This window comes from Cotesia typhae, unplaced genomic scaffold, assembly GCF_013202065.1.
Source record: "Cotesia typhae breed Kobodo isofemale line unplaced genomic scaffold, CoteBio_Ctyphae contig_43, whole genome shotgun sequence".
Taxonomy (NCBI): domain Eukaryota; kingdom Metazoa; phylum Arthropoda; class Insecta; order Hymenoptera; family Braconidae; genus Cotesia; species Cotesia typhae.
The window spans coordinates 4242562-4263264 of record NW_027423752.1 but is presented as its reverse complement, the minus strand read 5'-3'; the positions used below and the strand labels follow the sequence as shown (position 1 = coordinate 4263264).

General features: G+C 28.2%; 2 protein-coding genes across 3 annotated transcripts in view; one reads left to right on the top strand and one right to left on the bottom strand.

Annotated features, from left to right (window-relative positions):
- The window catches only part of Gycalpha99b (guanylate cyclase 1 soluble subunit alpha 2), a 100799-nt gene that overhangs the window by 57532 nt on the left and 22564 nt on the right, over nucleotides 1-20703 (bottom strand). For both annotated transcript variants that reach the window (XM_074244091.1, XM_074244093.1), the window contains exon 3: nucleotides 14919-14992. In XM_074244091.1, the coding sequence (XP_074100192.1) occupies nucleotides 14919-14992 (74 nt within the window). The remainder of the gene's footprint in view (nucleotides 1-14918; nucleotides 14993-20703) is intronic.
- On the top strand, nucleotides 2613-7558 carry LOC141528403 (uncharacterized). The gene is made up of 8 exons (XM_074244451.1): nucleotides 2613-2719; nucleotides 2804-3061; nucleotides 3183-3482; nucleotides 3917-4090; nucleotides 4171-4777; nucleotides 5119-5774; nucleotides 6046-6916; nucleotides 7032-7558. The coding sequence occupies exons 2-8, from the start codon at nucleotides 2933-2935 to the stop codon at nucleotides 7325-7327; spliced, it is 3033 nt and encodes a 1010-aa protein (XP_074100552.1). The 5' UTR covers nucleotides 2613-2719; nucleotides 2804-2932; the 3' UTR covers nucleotides 7328-7558.

Here is a 20703-nt window from a genome sequence, read left to right as displayed (position 1 = left end):
AATTCGTACTTTTTGTCATTCTTGTAAATTGGCTATGTGTAAGAAACATATGTTATCAGTTTGCGAGAAATGTTGGAATCTGGAAAATGATGAATAATAACACCAATGCTTTTAAAGCCATTAATACTTGTATTATTCTAACAGAGACTCTATTATTTCAATTCTCTCGCATTTTTGAGTCAATTATTTGTTCAATTATCATATTTATTTATATAACATAACTTTGTAAGAAATACCTAATAACGAAGTATCGTATAATTTAGTGGTTAAAATACTTAATTAAAATTTTCAGGAATAAAATATTCTCTTAGCTTGTAATATCCATATTGACGTATTTTTTTCTTCGAGTGTTAATTAATTAATTGGTTTGTTAAAAAATTATACTTGATTCTAAGATTATTCTATATAGTTTTGGAAAAATTATTCTAAAATCGTAATTGAATGTAAATAAATCACGTTATAGTAATTAATATAAAATAACAGTTATTAGATCTAGTTCTAAATTTACAAAAAGAATATAATCTTATATATTATATATAATATAATCACAATGTGAATGAAAATTTTTCAAAAGTTTCCTCAATGCTAAAGGTATTTTATTAGTGTTATCTCAATTTATTGACTGGAATCTCATAAACTCAAATGGAATTCAATCTATGAAATTTAACTATTTCCGCAAAAAAATTGTATTATGATTGCACCGAATAATAAATAATTACAATTACTTTCTCATTGTGAAAAGTTTTATCCTATGATTAACGAATAATAGGGTTAACCTATACGTTATTCAAAGTAACTCAAATATTATAACGAATATATATAAATATATATGAGAATATATAGACAAACTTGCTGTTTGAAAAAAATTCTCTTTCAATTTTTTTCTGTCACAGAAACTTTTGTAAATCGTTTATTGAAATGAAAAATGAAAATTTTTTTGTAATATTACAATCTACTATATTCAACGAGAAACATTGTGTAAAATTTCTGCTAATTAAGTTTGAAAATAACACGATCATTCGTCCAAAAAGCTATCTGTTAAAGTAGAATGCATTTCACATTTGATACATATTAACGTTAAAATTACACAAACATTAAGCTAAACCCTAATTTGAAACACCTATTGAAAAATATTAAAAATCATGAAATTAAAGTATTTTTCATTATTATCAATTTCTTTTTACGTAAATAAAGACGAACAGTTTCAATACAGTAAGTACATTTTGATAACTGATTTTAGTTATCAAGTAAAAAAGATACACATTAAAATAATTTGTTTACCCTGTACCCTTTATCTACGTGATAATAAGTTGAGAAATAAAGTATAAGCTATCGAGACAGTAGATATAGAAATTTTGCTCCAATTCCTAATTAACTCTGGTATATTTTGATTTTGATAATAAAATTACATTTATAATTTTACAATTTAATGAAATTGATTTAAATAATTTTTTTCACAAAACTTTTATACAATAATAAAAGGTATCTCAGAAATTTAGCAAGTTTCTTCGTACTATTAGTTGCTCTGAACAAATATTTTCCTGTAAATTTATAAGTAGTCATGTCTCAATATAGGCTCCCGTTCTTAAATAAATATATAACTATAATTGTGTATAAATAAATACTACATTTTGATAATTTATTTTTAATTCTAAGCAAATGAACAGAAATTGATATGCTAATTCAAATTTATTTCCCGCGTTAGAACGATGAAATCTATGCGACTAATAAATATTCGTATTAGAAATATTATAAATATTGACATTTAACCAGGAAAAAGTTGCTAGCATTATTGCTTTTATAAGTAAATTATAAATAAATATGATTTTGCTGAGATTCAAAACTACGGCTGAATTCTGCAGCAGAGACATCTACCGTATGTTTGATGGTCAAAATAGAAAAAAAAGACCACTCTAACCTGGCTCACAAGAAACATAGTTAAAGAAAAAAAAATATATGGATAGATTACAAGTGTCAGTGATTGTGTCTTGGTTAAATTAGAAATTAATCCGTTTTTTTAAATCTACAATGATGATTTAATTATAGAAACAAGTTTATAGTTATTAATACCTATTTTGTATTAAAAGGATCGATAGAAGTTATTTTTGTAAGTATGTAAAGGATTTACTACAGATAATTGAGAAAAATCAATATTAAATTGAAAACTTGCCATGAAGTTGGACGATAAGCTTGAAACTTTCGTGGTTCAATTGTGATGATGGACATCCAATATTTGATTAATTATTTTCTTAGTAAAATATATGTTGGATGTTGTAAATATTTAATCGATCAACTTTTTTTATTGCAGATTATTATTGTCTAATGCATACAAGCAAAATGTTGACCTTTAATGTGCCGTTCGTACGAATAAAACGACTTAATGACAAAATGTTGTCAAAGAAGTCAAATAAAAAAGAAAAAAAAGTGGTTCTGAAATTATCAAAAATTCATTAAATCCGGATTTTCTTTGTAAATCGCAGATGCCTATAGTTTTGCTTGAACGTTTCGATAGAAACCTAAAATCTACAATGTTTACTGGAAATGAAAATGTCCGATCGATCTTAAGAGAACATTCACCCGGAGATCCAAAATGTGATTTCAGGCAGAAAAAACAGAAAAAAATTTTCAAGATGATAATGATCCTGAATTTGTTGAAAAACTCCATTTAAACGATCAAAATTTCCAGTCAGAATCAAACCTAAGTCAATGTTATATAAAGGTTTGTATTATCTTTGATTATTATCTGATCAATTTGTTGATACTATAATAAACTTCACTGTAATGACATTTTACAAATTTTAAGGTTGTAAATCGTACAGTTGACGATTCAGCGTTATTCGAACCTCTATGTACAAAACTTTCTTCAAGCATTCTAAACATTTCTATCACTGAGCAGACTAAAAGTGATATTAGTCAAGATTCCGTTTTGAATATGGCAAATACAATACCGAAAATGATCATTGATTTGGATAATGAAGAACAAAGACAAAACATCTCGATTATCAAAAATTCTGAACTTGATAAAAGTGTAAGCTTAAACGATATGCCTCAAAATAATGAGGTTAGTTATTTTCTATTTATAGATTTAATAAATTTTTTTGGATTAAGTCATTCAAATTTAGTAATTTGCCGTACAATAAACTAACTTTTATTTCACTAAAAATTGTATCAATACTTTATAGATGATGGCAGCGCTTGTTGATGGTCTAGATGATCAAAATTTGCAAAGTAGTGAAGTAGTCCATAACATCGTAAATAATACCAATTATAATCTACAATCAAATGGCCAGATAACAATCGACTGTACTACTGATATGAATGATATTAAGACTGATCAAGTCTTAGATAACTCGTCATTATGTGATGCATTATTCAATCCTAGTATAAATCCAAATATTCAAGTAGAAAATCAGGATATCAAAATTAAATATAAATCTGATAAAGAAGTTGATAATTTAAATAAAGTTCTACAACCGAATGAGGTTTGTGATAGCTCAAATATATTATGGACGCCTAGTTCAAGAGTTTATTATAATTATTCATATTCTGTTGCTACTTTTATATTTAGTGTATAATTTCATCTTTAATTTTTTTTTATTCACGTAGTTTTAGCATTAGCTTGGTCTAATTTTTGCCCGAAATCTTTTTATTGTAATATCGACACGAATGCCTGATAATCCATAATTCTTGAAGTTATCATAATTAAGTATTCATCACTAATGAATAATGTGTTCTATGCTGTTTAAAATATTTTAAGACTCTTGAGTTCAGAATTTAGTATTTACAATAATTCCGATTTGATATGTTTTCCATATGTTTACTCCAATAATATTTAACAAAAAAACGGCTCATTAGCTTATGCAAACCAATATCACGATCATTTGTCGTATAAAGTTTACTTTTTCTTTTTTTACAGAATAATTTTGATCGTATTTTTCAAAAAGAATTTAATTTTGAAGTTAACAACAATTATTTATCTGCACAGTTCACTTCTCCGGAAGATGAATTAATAGATGCAGTTATAATTCCCATTATTGATGAAGCAAACTATGACGATTCAGATTTGTCTCAATATAACTCCAATTATGAGGTAGTGTACTTTAAGTGGTTAGCATGTATGAATTACTAAGATATAACTTATTATATTTGTTACTTTTTAATATATCACAGATTTCTGATCAATTGGAGAGTATTCTGTCGTCACAATTGAACAGTGAAACTGTCGAAATTATACGAGATTCTAGCATCAACGTTATTGATGATAATCAGAATTTATCGATTCCACAGTTAGAACACCACCCTAATGAATATAACTCAGATAATATCAATTCAGTTTTATCGGGATATAACGTGACTGATAAAAACTCGAGTGATGTTGATTATGACCCTAAAAAAATAACGCATTCCTCGACTATGGCAGATGATTCAACTGAAATCACTGGATTACCAGCAACTTTCAATAATAAAAGTATTGGATTCGAAGATAAACTGACAAATTCATCGCCGTGTGCTTCAAGTACACAAAATATAATAATAAGTAATTCATCATCTATTAAGATACCTCTTCCGTCAAAAGGATCTTGTGATAACTCGAAATTAAATGCAGAAAGTATTTTTATCACTAACAAAGAAACTGGTGACGTTCTGCACAAGCCACGGTGGAAAAAAAAATATTTTTGTATTTACTGTCACAAATTAGTAATCAAGTTACCTCGCCATATTGAAACGGTCCATAAAGATCTCGAAGAGGCACAACAACTTAAGAATACTCCAAAAGGTTAGTAGTAATTATAAATAGAATTTTATTAAATACCAAGATTTATTTTTTCTATCATAACTCCTAAAATTCTTTTTATAATAGTTGAAAAGTAATTCTTGAAGATATTTTTATCTTATTTCTTATATATTGGCTATTTAACTCAAAACAGATTTCAATTGTCTGAGTCTTACAGCTTTTTAAAATCTTTACTCATGATGTGTTTATGATTATGCATAAGATTATCTTAACTGTGATTATTACCATGATATTAAATCAAAATTAACTATATATACCGTTATTTTTAAATGAAACCCGTAAAAATTGTTCTGCAGTCATAAACACTCTAATTATTTTTGCAGGTACAAAAGAAAGGAAGAAATTAATAGAAATTTATCGAGATAACGGACGTGCGATGCATAACACCCACCCTGATTATAATACTGGACTTCTTCTAGTCAGTCGTCGTCCAAAATTAGATAACAAACCTGCAAATGACTATACAACTTGTCCTAAGTGTCTTAAAACTGTAACTAAAGCTAATTCGTACAAGCATTATGCAGTTTGTATAAACGCAAAAACAAATGGATCACAATCGTATAAATTTCTTGGTCGCTACGTAGAAGGACGTATTCATGCTACAGCAAGTGATACGCTGAGTCTCGTTATATTTCCGGTTTTTCATGAAGACGTAATTGTACGGTTAATCAGATATGATTGGCTTGTCATTTTATACGGTAATAAATTGTGTATAAAATATACACCACATTACCAGCATAACATGATACGAGCCAGATTACGATTGGTGGGTCGCTTATTATTTGCAGCTAAACAAATAAATTCACAAGTAGAGGATCTTGCCTCACTTCTTGCACCAGAATATATTGACACTATAGTGAAAGCAATTGAAATAGTCGCAAGAATAAACCGAATGGAGAATAATTGCGGCGCACCTTCTTCAGCCTTAAATCTAGTTACTTATTTAAAACATATAAGAAAAATTTACGAGAGTGAATTGGCAAAAAAATGATAAAGATGGCTTAGATAGAGTTATAAGATTTAAGAAAGTTTATAAAAATGAAGTACCAGATTCTATTAATAAAATTGCCATGGAGGGTCAAAGTAAAATTAAGAGACAAAAATAGTTATGCTACCAATGACTGAAGATATTGGACGACTGATTTATTATTTGAAAACTGAACGTAAAAGATGTTTTAAAATTTTAGAAAAATCATTTAATTTACTAGAATGGCTGAATGGGTTGAAGCTGGTTTCCGCTTTTCTTTTAGTATTTAATCGTAGAAGAGTTGGAGATATACAAAATATTCTTATTAGTGATTTTAGTCGTATCGAGTGCATTGATAAAAAAAGATCTCGAAGAGTTTAATTTGTTAGATGAAAGTGGTAAAAAAATTGCTCAGAAATTTTTTAGAGTTGCGATCAGAGGAAAAAAAAATCGTACTGTTGCTGTAATTGCTGGTGGAGATATAATAAAAGAAATTGGTTTATTGATTCGGCATCGAATAAGTGCAAATGTACCTCCCAGAAATGAGTACTTATTCGGATTACCAAATAATGTTGATGATCGTATCAGAGTAGTTAATATTTGCAAGGAAATGAGATTATATTCGGTCGCTTGTGGAGCTGAGAAACCAGAATTACTCCGAGGAACTGGTCTTCGTAAGCATGTTGCTACTAAATGTATGGAATTAGAGTTGAATGATAAGGCCCTTGGTGATGTCATGAATCATATGGGTCATTCCGAAAAAATCCACCGTGATTTTTACCAACAACCGACTAAGTCTAAAACAATTGTTCAAGTAGCAAAAGTTCTGGAAGCAGTTCAAGGTCCTATTGATGATGATGAAGAAGAAGGAGATGATGATCTTATCGATGACGTTAGTGACTATATTGTTATCTCAGACAAAGTAAATGAAGATGATTTAGATGAAAATCCTAGGGAATCTTCTGCTTATTCTCCAAAACCTGGCTGCTTGCATGAAATAAAAGCAATTGGAGACGATAAAAATATTATTGATTCACAACTGTCACCTATAAGAAATATGGAATTCGATGAAAATTCTGAGCTCAGTAATTCTCCAGTAGTACGTATGACAGCTGATTTCAAAGTTGGAAAAAAGAACGGGCAGTTAACTCCTGGTACAGTAGATAATATGATTTCTATTCAAGTTATAATGTTTAAGATTTTGCTATCATGATAGGTTTCAAACTGTTCTTTTTTTTAATGTAAATTTAAAAATCGTTCAATTTCCAGGTAAAGTTCAACGCAAACGATGGACTTCTAACGAACTTAACATTGTATCTTCGGCGTTTCGGCAATATTTGCATGCTGGTACTTTACCTCCGTTAAATGAAATTGACGATCTTCAAGAAAAATATCCATGTTTGCAAAATCGCTCAAGACAATCAATTAAAACCTGGGTATCAAATCAATTTAAGTCTCAGATAAAATCTACGACCAAACTTAAAGTAATCAACAACCAACCTGTGAAATTTAATCTTACGAAAATTGTCCAAAAAGATAATAATAACGCACCACAAGTAGCATAATTTTTCTATTTTATAGTTGAATTGTGTTGTCAATGATAATCATCCTTAAAGCTGGGGATAAAAAATGATGCATTAAGAGATAACTTTTTATTTATGATTTCTATTTAAGTGTTATAATAATGTTTTCTATCGGCTTTTAAAGTTAATGTAACTTTTATAAGATTGCCAAAATAAGATTATTTAATTTTCTGTTATTTGCTCAGAGTATTATTAGAACTTAAAATATTAATATTTGTTATAAAAAAATTTGTACTCATGTTGAAAAAATAAAAACGATATGTATGAGGATGAAACGTAAAAATTGGCCATTTTTTATAGAAAAATAGTTAATATCAGTATTTAGAGGGCTAAAAAATAAATATATGGAATAATTTTTGCAATTACATGCTCTACTTTCTCTTGTAGACAAATTTAAGCTTATGATTCGTCCCAAAATAATAACTCAAATTTTAAGTATTCATTAGAAAAGTGAATTTTGTTAAAAATACCGTGTGATTTTTTTTTATATTCCTCAAATTTTCATACAGAATTATGAGTGCTCGTTAAACTATATACGAATTCGTGAATAAAAAACTAATTTTCCATCGAAGAGTAGACAATTAAAATTTTAATATCTCTGAGGGTAAAATTTGATTGATTTTGTCCCAAGGTAAAATTCCAAAAATTTGTATTTTATTGGATAGTAACACTCAAGTAGAAAAATTTGGATTTAGAATTAACTTGAACAGTAAGATGATTGTTGGAACTGATAAGGACGTTTGAGCTGCAAAAGGTTGTTTTAATATTTATCCCACATTTTTATGTACAATATACAATGTATTTCTGGAATAGAATTTATGATATCAGGACCTCGTTTATATTATTTATAAAACATCGTTATGGATCATATGATATGAGAAGCATTCTAAAATGTATATACTTATAGTACATACAAACTTTTCCATATATCTTGCATGGTTTTTATAGACTTTTTTATCATATGTATAACACCCCACGTGATAGTACGTTTGTTTCATTTATAAACAAGTTATGTATTTTCGTTACTAGTTGATAAACTAAAGGAAAAAAAAAAATCCGAAACAATTTATTTAGATCAGTATTGAGCAACGACTCAGTTATTAAAAATAATTACGATTTTCGTTTTCATAAATCATGATTTTTAGACAAATAACATATTATTTATCAATTCGTACCTGTTCTATAATTAAGTTCTACTTGAGAATACTGTTAAAATAGGAAATGTCAACATATCTTTATTCTGTATAATAATAACTCAGATTAATATTTTATTTTTTCTATCAACTGACGGCGTGATTTAGCGTCAGCAAAAAGTCGGATTCCTAATTTAATCTTAAAAGAAAAACGTAGTATAACCGAAATATTTATTTTTGTTTCACTAAAAATTTATTTAAACTACGACAATTTTATCGTGGATCAAGACAATCAATTTCCTTATTAAATCTATAAAAGAGAACGTATTGCTTTCAAGTGTTCGCTGGAAAAACAAAAAAAGAACATAACTTTAACTTATCGCTTATAATGGATGCAAAAATGATCTTTTTCTTTTAATCTTAATAACACAATGTGTACTCATATGTCACCGTAATAACTAAAGGTGACTGAAATTTATTAACGACCAGAAAAACTAGTTTATTTCAACCGTCAATCGCGAAAAATAGATTCGATTAATTTGATAATTTCAAATTACCGGAATTTATTATATAATGCACAGTGACGTGAGAATAAGTAACTTTTTGTTACGGTTGGATTCCAACAGGACGATTTTTTTATTGAAATTTATTGTTCCTTTCGAACAGCCGAAACGTTCTATAAAAATATTCTCATATAATAGAATTAAGTACCATACATAAAATTAGTACGGAAAGTAATATATTTTTAAGATTCTATGTATGTTCTATGAAAACATATATTTAGAATTTGTAGACATTTTTGTAAAAGATGTTACAAAATGAACATATAGAATTCTTAAATACACAGTACAAATTTGCTTTTCATATGAAGCGTATAACCATATCGTTCAAAGGAGCAAACTGTGTTGAATTGTAATGGAAAGATTAGGAATTACTAGAACGATGATTTCTAATCGACTTCATTCTTTCTGTTAGATCTACTGTATCAATTACATCTATCTTCATACACTATGGCTTATGCAGACTATATTTGTTTACTTAAAGCATTCAAAAAAAAATTTTTTTTAATGCATCATGTGATTGTAAGACAATTTACATTATACATACTTCATTCAGTGATTTTCATGTCATTAGTTGAATTGACAAAATGTATAAATTTTTCCGTAATTTATTTTTCATTCTACAAAAGACTAAATTTTGATAGTACCCCACGCGTCAAGAGTTGATATCTGACGCAATAGACATGCGATCAAGTATAGGTGATAAAGTAAATCTCAACGATGGGGTGCCCCGACACCCCCACGCGATTGTTTATTTATTACTATCAGAGTGATTTGCAATTTCAGAAAAAGTATCGCATACATGAATTTATAACGCATTAAAATGATTTTATATGTAAAAAAATTATCTGTTTAAAAAATGTCCGCAAAAGCCATATTCGATAAACATATATATATATATATATATATATATATATATATATACAGGGTGTCTCTGAAGTGGCGGGAGTAATTGTTGGGGTCGATAGAGAAAAAAATACTGAATCGAAAGTTCCTGAGCCAAAAATTTTTTTGGGCCATAGAATTTGAGTTATGAATTAAAAACGATAGCCAATCAGAAGCGCGCTATTCGAGAAATGAAAATGAGCGGGGAAGTAGAGGAGACGCGAGAGTGAGATGCTGCAATAGCAGCTTACTCGCTCACACAAAGCCGAGCATGAGAGGGGATTGTGACGCTATGAGCCGAGTACGTAAGTGTGAATGAGTGGATGTATGAGGTCGCAAGCGGACGGCTTAATGTATGAGTGTGTGTCCGTGTATCGCAGCATTATTGGAGGCGTTGTAACGCTGAATTAAAGCTAACCGGGTACTCTAAGACAGAGGAAAAAATTTTAATTTTTATTTTTATTCGAAAAAATTTAATAAAAAAATAAAAAGGCCCAAGATTTAACCAGACCCACAGAAACGGAGAGTAAATTTTTAATTCTCATTTATTTTGCTGGGGATTATTTTCAAATACAAAAAAAAAAAAAAGGCTAAGATTCAACTGGAATCTTAATTGCTTAATAAAAGGAGTAAAGTGTAATGATGTGAATGCAAACTAATAACATTAAAGTAAAGTTATCCTTGAACTGCCGAAACACCTGTAGATTTTTTTGAAATGATTTCTTTGCTAAGAAAAAGGGAAACTAAAATATCAAAATTACTAAAACGTGAATGCCATTTCTTTTTCATATTTTCTTCGACATTTTACCTGTCAGTGAATAAAAAGAATATTTAAATTGAAATATCAAAATTATAAGGACTTGAATTCAATGTTTTGTTAATTTATCATTTGACATTTTACCTATCAATTAAGTGATAAATAATTTAAATTAAAATATCAAAATTATCAGGGCTTGGGTGCGATTACTACTTAATTTGATACTTGGGATTTTACCCGTCAATTCATTAGAAATTTATTTCAATTATAAGATCAAAATTATGAGAACATGAGTGCGATTTATTTTTAATTTATTATTCAGGATTTTAACAGTCAATTGATTGATAAACAACTTTAATTAAAATATCAAAATTATCAGGACCTGAGTTCAATTTTTTTTTTTAATTTATTATTTATTTACCTGTCAATTAATTAAAAAATAATTTTTATAAAAATATCAAAATTGTTCGGACTTGAGTTCAATTTTTTCTTAATTTATAATTTGACATTCTACCTGTTAATTCACCGATAGATAATTCTAATAAAAATATCAAAATTATTCGGACTTGAGTTCAATTTTTTCTTAATTTATAATTTGACACTCTACCTGTTAATTCACTGATAGATAATTCTAATAAAAATATCAAAATTATTCGGACTTGAGTTCAATTTTTTCTTAATTTATAATTTGACATTCTACCTGTTAATTCACTGATAGATAATTCTATTAAAAATATCAAAATTATTCGGACTTGAGTTCAATTTTTTTTTTTAATTTATCATTTGACATTTCGCTTGTTGATTAAGTGATTAATAATTTTAATAATAATATCAAAATTATCAGGACTCGAGAGCGATTTTTTTTTTAGTATATTTTTTTACATTTTACCTGTCAATTAACTGATAAATAATTTCAATTAAAATATCAAAATTATTCGGACTTGAGTTCAATTTTTTTTTTTAATTTATTAGTTGACATTTTACCTGTTAATTAACTGATAAATAATTTTAATAAAAATATCAAAATTATCAGGACTCGAGAGCGATTTTTTTTCAATTCCTTATTTGACATTTTACCTGTCAATTAATTAAAAAATAATTTTAATTAAAATATCAAAATTATTGGGACTTGAGTTCAATGTTTGTTTTAATTTATTTTTGACATTTTACCTGACGATTAATTGAAAAATTATTTTACAGAATAATTCCCAGCAAAATAAATGAGAAATGAAAGTTTTCCATCCGTTTGGTTGGGTCCGGTTGAGTCTTGGGCAATTCCTTCTGTTTTCAAAAATTATTCCGAGCATAAGAAATAAGTAATAAAAATTTTCTATCTGTTCGTTTTGGTCCGGTTGAGTCTGGGGCCTATTTTCTTTTTGAAATAATTTTGTCAATTAATAATTGATAATAAATTTTTCAATCAGTTTTTTATCGTCTTGTCAAGATTAGGCTGATTTTTGTTCAATAAATTTTTGTTTGTTATTGAAAAGAGAAAATAAATTTTTTTGCATTCTTCTATTCTTGGCTCTGGTCGAGTCTTGGGCATTTTTTCGTTTTTAAAAATAATTCCTAGCAAAATGAATGGGAAATAAAAGTTTTCGATCCGTTTGTTTGGGTCCGATTGAGTCTGGGGCCTATTAATTTTTTTTTAAGAATAATGTTGTTAATTAATAATTGATAATAAAATTTTTCAATCAGTTATTCGAAGTCTGTTTGAGATTGGGCCTTTCTTTTCAAGGAAAATTAATCTTGGTGATCAAGTAATAAAAATTTCTATCCGTTTATTTGGGTCCTGCTGCGTCTTGGGTCTATTTTTTTTTTTCTTAATAATTTAGTTAATTAATATTTAGAAATAAAATTTTTCGATTTATCTTTTTCGGGTCCGGTCGAGTCTTGGGCAATTTTTTTGTTTCGAAAAATAATTCCCAACAAAAAAACAGGAATAAAAGTTTTCTTTCCGTTTGTTTGGGTCCAGTTAAGTCTGGGGCCTATTTTCTTTTTTAAAAAATTTTGTTGATTAAAAATTCATTATAAAACTTTTCAATTATTTTTTCTTGCTCCAGTCGAGATCAGGCCCTTTTTCAAAGGAAAATAATTTTGCTGATTAAAAATAGAAAAACAAAGATTTTCAATTTATTTTATTTCGGGTCTGGTCGAGTCTAGGGCATTTTTATCGTTTTCAAAAATAATTTCCTGCAAAATAAATAAGTAATAAAAATTATTTATCCGTTTGTTTGGGTCCAGTTGAGTCTAGGGCCTCATTTGTTTTTTTAATTAGTTTTGATGATCAACAATAAAAAATAAAATTTTTGGATCATTTTTTCTGGGTCCGGTCGAAATTGAGCCTTTTATTATAAAAAAGTTAATTATGATGATTAAAAATGAATAGTAAAATTTTTTTATTCATCTCCCTTTCGGTCTGATGGAGTCTTGGGCATTTTTTTCGTTTTTAAAGATAATTTCCAGCAAATTAAGTAAGTAATAAAAATTTTCTATCCGTTTGTTTAAGTCCGGTTAAGTCTGTGGCTTATTTTCTTTTTTAAATAATATTTGATTAATAATAAAAATAAAATTTTTTAATTAGTTTCTCTTAGTCTGTTTGAGATTGGGCCTTGTTTCGAAAAGAAATTAATTTGGCTGATTGAAAATGAAAACAAAATTTTTCAATTTATTTTTTTTTTTTTTTTTGGGTCCGGTCGAGTCTTGGGCGATTTTCTTCGTTTTTAAAATAATTCCCATCAAAATAAATAAGTAATTAAAACTATCTATCTGTTTGTTTGGGTCCGGTTGAGTCTGCGGACTATTTTTTTTTAAATAATTTTGTTGATTGAAAATTAATAATAAAATTTTTCAATCATTTTTCTTGCTCCAGTCGAGATTGGGCTCTTTTTTAAAGAAAAATAATTTTGCTGATTAAAAATAAAAAATAAAATTTTTTCATCCATCTCTTTTTGGATTCCAGTTGAATCTTAGCCTTTTTTTTTTTTTTGTATTTGAAAATAATCCCCAGCAAAATAAATGAGAATTAAAAATTTACTCTCCGTTTCTGTGGGTCTGGTTAAATCTTGGGCCTTTTTATTTTTTTATTAAATTTTTTCGAATAAAAATAAAAATTAAAATTTTTCCTCTGTCTTAGAGTACCCGGTTAGCTTTAATTCAGCGTTACAACGCCTCCAATAATGCTGCGATACACGGACACACACTCATACATTAAGCCGTCCGCTTGCGACCTCATACATCCACTCATTCACACTTACGTACTCGGCTCATAGCGTCACAATCCCCTCTCATGCTCGGCTTTGTGTGAGCGAGTAAGCTGCTATTGCAGCATCTCACTCTCGCGTCTCCTCTACTTCCCCGCTCATTTTCATTTCTCGAATAGCGCGCTTCTGATTGGCTATCGTTTTTAATTCATAACTCAAATTCTATGGCCCAAAAAAATTTTTGGCTCAGGAACTTTCGATTCAGTATTTTTTTCTCTATCGACCCCAACAATTACTCCCGCCACTTCAGAGACACCCTGTATAATTTTTTCGTATAACCGCCCCATACACATTATTTATTCTTTTTTAAGGATTAAGATACAAGTTAAGATACGAGCTCATTAAATAAAGTAGAAATTTATCGATTTTTATAATTTTTTTGCTATTAAAAAACTGTGAAAGTAAAAATTTGAGTTTTTATTGTGATATTATGCAAAATAAAAAAACAAAAGTGATCTGAACACTCCCTAAAAATTAACCCGTGGAATTATACTGATTCAACCAGTGTATATACTCACGCACATGCGCATAGATATTTCGTTTACGGATTCAATCAGTGAGTGAGGTTTTTACCGAAATGACTGTGAAATCCAACTGATTTTTTATTTAAAAGCATAAAAAGAATATGTAGACGCTATAATTAACACATTATTTTATTCAATTTCCGAAAATTGTCTATTTATGCAGAAAGACAATTAATTCAAAATTTCCTTATCTCAAAATTAATTCAAAATCTGTCACAGATGTAATTAAATATATTTATGGAAGTTACCAAAATGATATGTATTTGGATTATTGATATTAAAAATATCAAAAAAAATATTACAAAATTTCGAATAAAATAATTTGCAAATTAGAGCGTCAATGTGCAAAAAATAAAGAATAAAATTTTTATGAAATTTAATAAGAAATTAATTAGGATTTTAATAATGTCCCAATAATGGAAATGAAGTATAAAAAAATGATGATACTTACAGCGAGGTGGAAGTTGAAAGTGGAACTTCACTCTGACTCAAAAGAGCACTTAGGGCGACAGCTATTACTTCATTCTGAAAAAAAAAAAAAAAAAAAAAAATGCAGCAAACAAAGCGTAAGATTAAATTGTATACCAAATTACACCAGCAGTAGACGAAATAGATCAATATCCACCGATTGGAACAAATCGTTAGATTTTAATGAAAAGTAAATTTTTTTGGTGCTCGTTATTTGTTGGTTTTATTCATCCCGATTTTTTTTATCGATCTTTATTTCAACTCACTAATGACTCAATGTTCAGCTGAATACGCTACTAAAAATTCCCGTGCAATGACATTGATTTTTCAGTTTTATTTTATAACGTTAAGTTTCTTTCGTTCCCAGAACAATCTGATGATTATAAATCGAATATTTACGATGAAATAAGTGGTCATTGTTATGAATGTTATGATTTATACTTTTGTGCTCAGTTGTTAATTTAGAAAAACTTCATTACAATTTTTTAATGTTTTTTCAACTTTAAAATTTGTTGAACCAAAAACTCGTAATTCATTTGAATCAAAATTCAGAAAGTTAATTTGCTTTCATGTCAACATGCGTAACACAAAATGAGTTTATAGCTCGTGAGTTTGTTCGGTAAAAAAAAAAAAAAAAAAAAAAAAAAACTATCGGGGAAAACCTAATTGCCATAATATAAATACCGTTTTACCACACATGTCTTTCATGTACTAAAAATTGCATATTGCTGACTCGAACTAATTACACCTTGCTACTAAAAAAAAAGACGGCTATTAAGTAAGCACAAAAAAAAATGTAATAGTTTTAGTTATGACGAAAAAGTTATAATTTACAAGATATATAATAATAAAAATAAATTTCCAAAGGGTTTCACCACAAAAACAATACCGTAAATTTTCGAGATTATCCGTACTCGTGATCAAAAATAGTAATCATCTAACCATTTAATTGTCTTTACTCTATTATTGATCCCAATTCGTATAACTTATATCTTTATCTCTAATGCAGATTATTGCGCTATATCTAACAGTTTATTTTATTTATTAACCTTCTTTGACTCTATTCTCCCGAATAAGGTTTTATAATTCGAAATATACTTTTGAGAGGATAATAAATATCGAAATCAATATTTATGTCTGTTTCGTCTCAGACGGCGCCATTGGATTTTTAAAATTTTAAAAATACCTACATAATATCCTTGAGCCATTTATTATTTATTTTATTTTATTCCATTTATTGTGGCTATCATTCGCTATTTATTAGTTGTTCTGTGTGTTTAATTGTATGAATTACTTTATCATTGGTTATATATTAATAGTACTGTTGTTATACTCATACTTGATCGTTTATAATGATCACCAAATATATTAATGCATGCCCGTGAAAAAAAAAAAATCATTGACATGGACATAAATAATTTTTTATAAGTTCTGATAGATCGTATAAAATTGGTCATGTCGAGCTAAGTCAGGAAATATCTGGTTTGATATACTCTCTGTTATGACGATATGCCCGTATCATGCTTTATAGGTCAGATTTATGAGACCACACATATAATTTCAATCATGTAAATCAAAAATAAACAAAAAAAAAAAGGAGGAAAACGGTTGACTCTTAAGGCCATCCCTGCAAATTCCCGCTTATTCCATACTTAAGCTTTTGAAATTTCACTTCTTACGTTTTTGAGCTCTTCGAGTTCTGAAATATAATTTTCGAGTTATTTTGAGCTCTCCAAGCTCAAAAATCTAATCGAAGCTTGATAAAAAACTATATTTAGAATTTTCAAACCGCAATAACTTTTGAATAAATGAACCGATTTTGACCAGGCTGGCAGCGATCGACGTGCTTTTTTTTAAGTAAAGAGCTTATTAGTTTTTAGAATTGATCGATAAAGCTATTTAAAAGTTATTCCAAAAAAACCATATTTGACAAAATTTTTATTTGTAGATTTTTTTGAGATGCACATACAGACATGCAGACATACGGAAATCATTGCGAAAACATTCAGGGAAGCTTTTTAAGACCTCAAAACATCGAGATCTTATGATAACTAGATTTTTGAAAAACGGGGTGAAACCAACAACTTCCCGATTTTTGAATATTTTCAATTTTCTTAGCAGGAAGTTAATAAAAATAATTATTTGGATTTGTATTCAATGTTTTTTTTTTTAATTTTTTAGTTTTGGAATTATTACTATTATTATTACTCGAATTATTTACTAACAACAATACGGTAATGACAATCGATTTTTTGGTTTAATAAATTCACTCGTCCGAGATTGAGCGTCATCGTGGCATGTCGTTGAATCTATTACTTACAGAACGCACACCTGACAACTGGGTCAGGAATTCGTAGAATTCGTTTCTCGGGAGTCAGCATTAATGTATAAGAGCTATCGTGCAAATGTCTTGATATCTAGGTACTGGGTACAGCAACTAAAGTTTAAAGGGATGCAAAATTGCAGATCTCTGTACCGTGGAACCGAGTAACTAAGCACAGCAGCAGATCAAAACGAGAGACCAAATATGAATAGATATGTCCTTCTATGGCGAAGTTGCACTACTCAACTCGCTACACTCATTCATTATGTAGTCATTGTATTTCACTTGTGTACTTTACAATTTAAAGAGTATTCATTAGCATTTACTGTTTATACTGCAAACTTTATAAATATATATATATATATATATATATATATATATATATATATATATATATATATATACAGGGTGATTCAGAATGAGTGTCCGACCAAGAAAACTTGGATAGAAGAGGCGATTTTAAGCACAATTGCAAGAATAAAATTTTTCGAAATTCTCAATATTTCGGGAGTTATTGAGGATTGAAATAGACCAATCAGAGAGCTCGTTACAGATTTAAAGAAAGAAAAAAAGTACAATAAAATTTACCAAGCGAACTTCATAACGAATGATATTATTGACTTATTTATTTTAAAAATAATATAAGATGTTATTTCTTTTGTTTCGAATAAATAAAAACTTTAATATTTTTATTAGAGAAAATAAAATTATTTCGCGCATTTCCTCGGGCTTACTCGAGTAATACAATTATGGTCTTAAAATTAGTATTGCTGGTTCTCCTGCTTATTGTCATGCAAGTTGTCTTGATGATTGTCCTACGGAGTGTTATGTAGAAAATCTTACTAAGTGTTCTGACGTTCAACAAGTATCTTAATTTCATCTAGTAAATCGGTGGGATTTATGGGAAAAATTATTCTCTACAAAAAAGTGATAACATCATTTTACCGTATCGTTAGCCAAAAAAAAAGTTGGAGCTGCGTCTCGGTTGAAAATTGCTATTCACTCCAAAAATTAAGTTTTCATTTCTGAAATTCCACAAGTATCTCATAAGCTCCAACTTTTTTTGGGCTAAAGATACAGTGAAATGATTTTAATACTTTTTTGTAGAGTAATTTTTCCTATAATTCCTATCTATTCATTTAATAAAAGTGAGATACTTGTGGAATTTCATCAATGAAAACTTAATTTTTGGAGTAAATAGCAATTTTCGACCGAGATGCAGCTCCAACTTTTTTTGGGCTAAAGATACAGTGAAATGATCTTAATACTTTTTTGTAGAGAATAATTTTTCCTATAATTCCTACCTATTTATTTAATAAAAGTGAGATACTTGTGGAACTTCAGAAATGGAAACTTAATTTTTGGAGTGAATAGCAATTTTCAACCGAGACGCAGCTCCAACTTTTTTTTTGGCTAACGATACGGTAAAATGATGTTATCACTTTTTTGTAGAGAATAATTTTTCCCATAAATCCCACCGATTTACTAGATGAAATTAAGATACTTGTTGAACGTCAGAACACTTAGTAAGATTTTCTACATAACACTCCGTAGGACAATCATCAAGACAACTTGCATGACAATAAGCAGGAGAACCAGCAATACTAATTTTAAGACCATAATTGTATTACTCGAGTAAGCCCGAGGAAATGTGCGAAATAATTTTATTTTCTCTAATAAAAATATTAAAGTTTTTATTTATTCGAAACAAAAGAAATAACATCTTATATTATTTTTAAAATAAATAAGTCAATAATATCATTCGTTATGAAGTTCGCTTGGTAAATTTTATTGTACTTTTTTTCTTTCTTTAAATCTGTAACGAGCTCTCTGATTGGTCTATTTCAATCCTCAATAACTCCCAAAATATTGAGAATTTCGAAAAATTTTATTCTTGCAATTGTGCTTAAAATCGCCTCTTCTATCCAAGTTTTCTTGGTCGGACACTAATTCTGAATCACCCTGTATATATATATATATATATATATATATATATATATATATATATATATATATATATATATATATATATATATATATATCAGAACTTCTATTATTTTTCATTTAAAATTTACTTTTCATTGTTTTTTAATTCCGATTTATTGAATCACAGCTCTCTAGTTGGATACTTTGTATTTAAAATTCGGTATTTATTAAAACTGACGTTTATTGTTTTTTTTACTTTCTAAAATGTAACAACTTACTTGGTAATTTTTATTTTTAACATTGAGTTACTCAAACCAAGACTTTTTATTTATAAGTATTTCGCGATATTTGATTGATGCTCAAAAGTTTTCAAAAATTCATACGAGCTTATTTGTTTATGTTCAGATGACAATTAGTTAAGAACATACAGACTCGAATTTAGGTTCTCATAAATCTTTATTAATTATCACTAAATACTCTTCTATACAAGAAAAAATTTAGAGAGAAAGTATTGTAGAATGTAAAAGCTATTTATGAAGGTTATTTTCTTTATTTCAGGGAAAAATCTATCGTATAAAATTTAAATCTTAAATGTATTTGAAGAAATAAAAAAATCTTCAACAATTACAATTTTATAAACCCACAAAAAAATTCTTTCTGATGTTACATTGTCTAAGTGTATCATATTCAGTATCCCAGTCAGGAGATTACGACGAGGCTAGGCTTGGCATGGAAGAGCAATGTTGTAAAACTCTGGCTCTGGTTTTTAAACTAGTTTTGGCCTAGCCTTAGTCAAAGTCTGGAGAGATAACAGGGTGCCAGGACTAGCTCAAGTTTGTTAACCAAGACTGGCCCAAGTTTTTAAGCCAAAGCAAGCCCAGGCTTATTCACCACTATAGCATTTACTGAAAGAAGTAGATTATAAAATCTATTTAGAATTTAATTGTTATATGTTAAACCAAATTGGTATTAAGAATCCATTTTCAAATAAATTGAATTCTCTAATATAAAATAATAAAATTCTATGAAACGGTTAAATTATTTTGTATAAAATGAGTAGTTAGTTGAAAAGATAAAAAAATAATTTTTTGACGGTAATTAATTTATTTCAATTTTGATGTAGAGCTAACGCAAATTGAGACGACTTCACTCTTATTTTAGACCTAACTTTCACTAATTATAGAAATAAAGTGAAAATCGCATTTGCCCTAACCGAGATTCGATCCCGAACCGCGCGCTTGCCAGACCGATCACTAATCCCTACGCCGTACGACGGATAAGGTAATGCACATCACATCATTCTTATAAGCTAAATCTGTATGGTGACTGAGTGTGATGGTATATTATTTTTATAATTTATGTCATTTAATATTGTGTTTGATGAAAATGATCTATTTTTTACAAATCTTTACTAAATAAAAAAATAAGGAAAAGTCAAGTTCTTATATTACTTTAGACTGTGTAAATTGTTTTGTATCTTTTGAATGTCATATTATAAATTTTAATGTTTAAAATTATC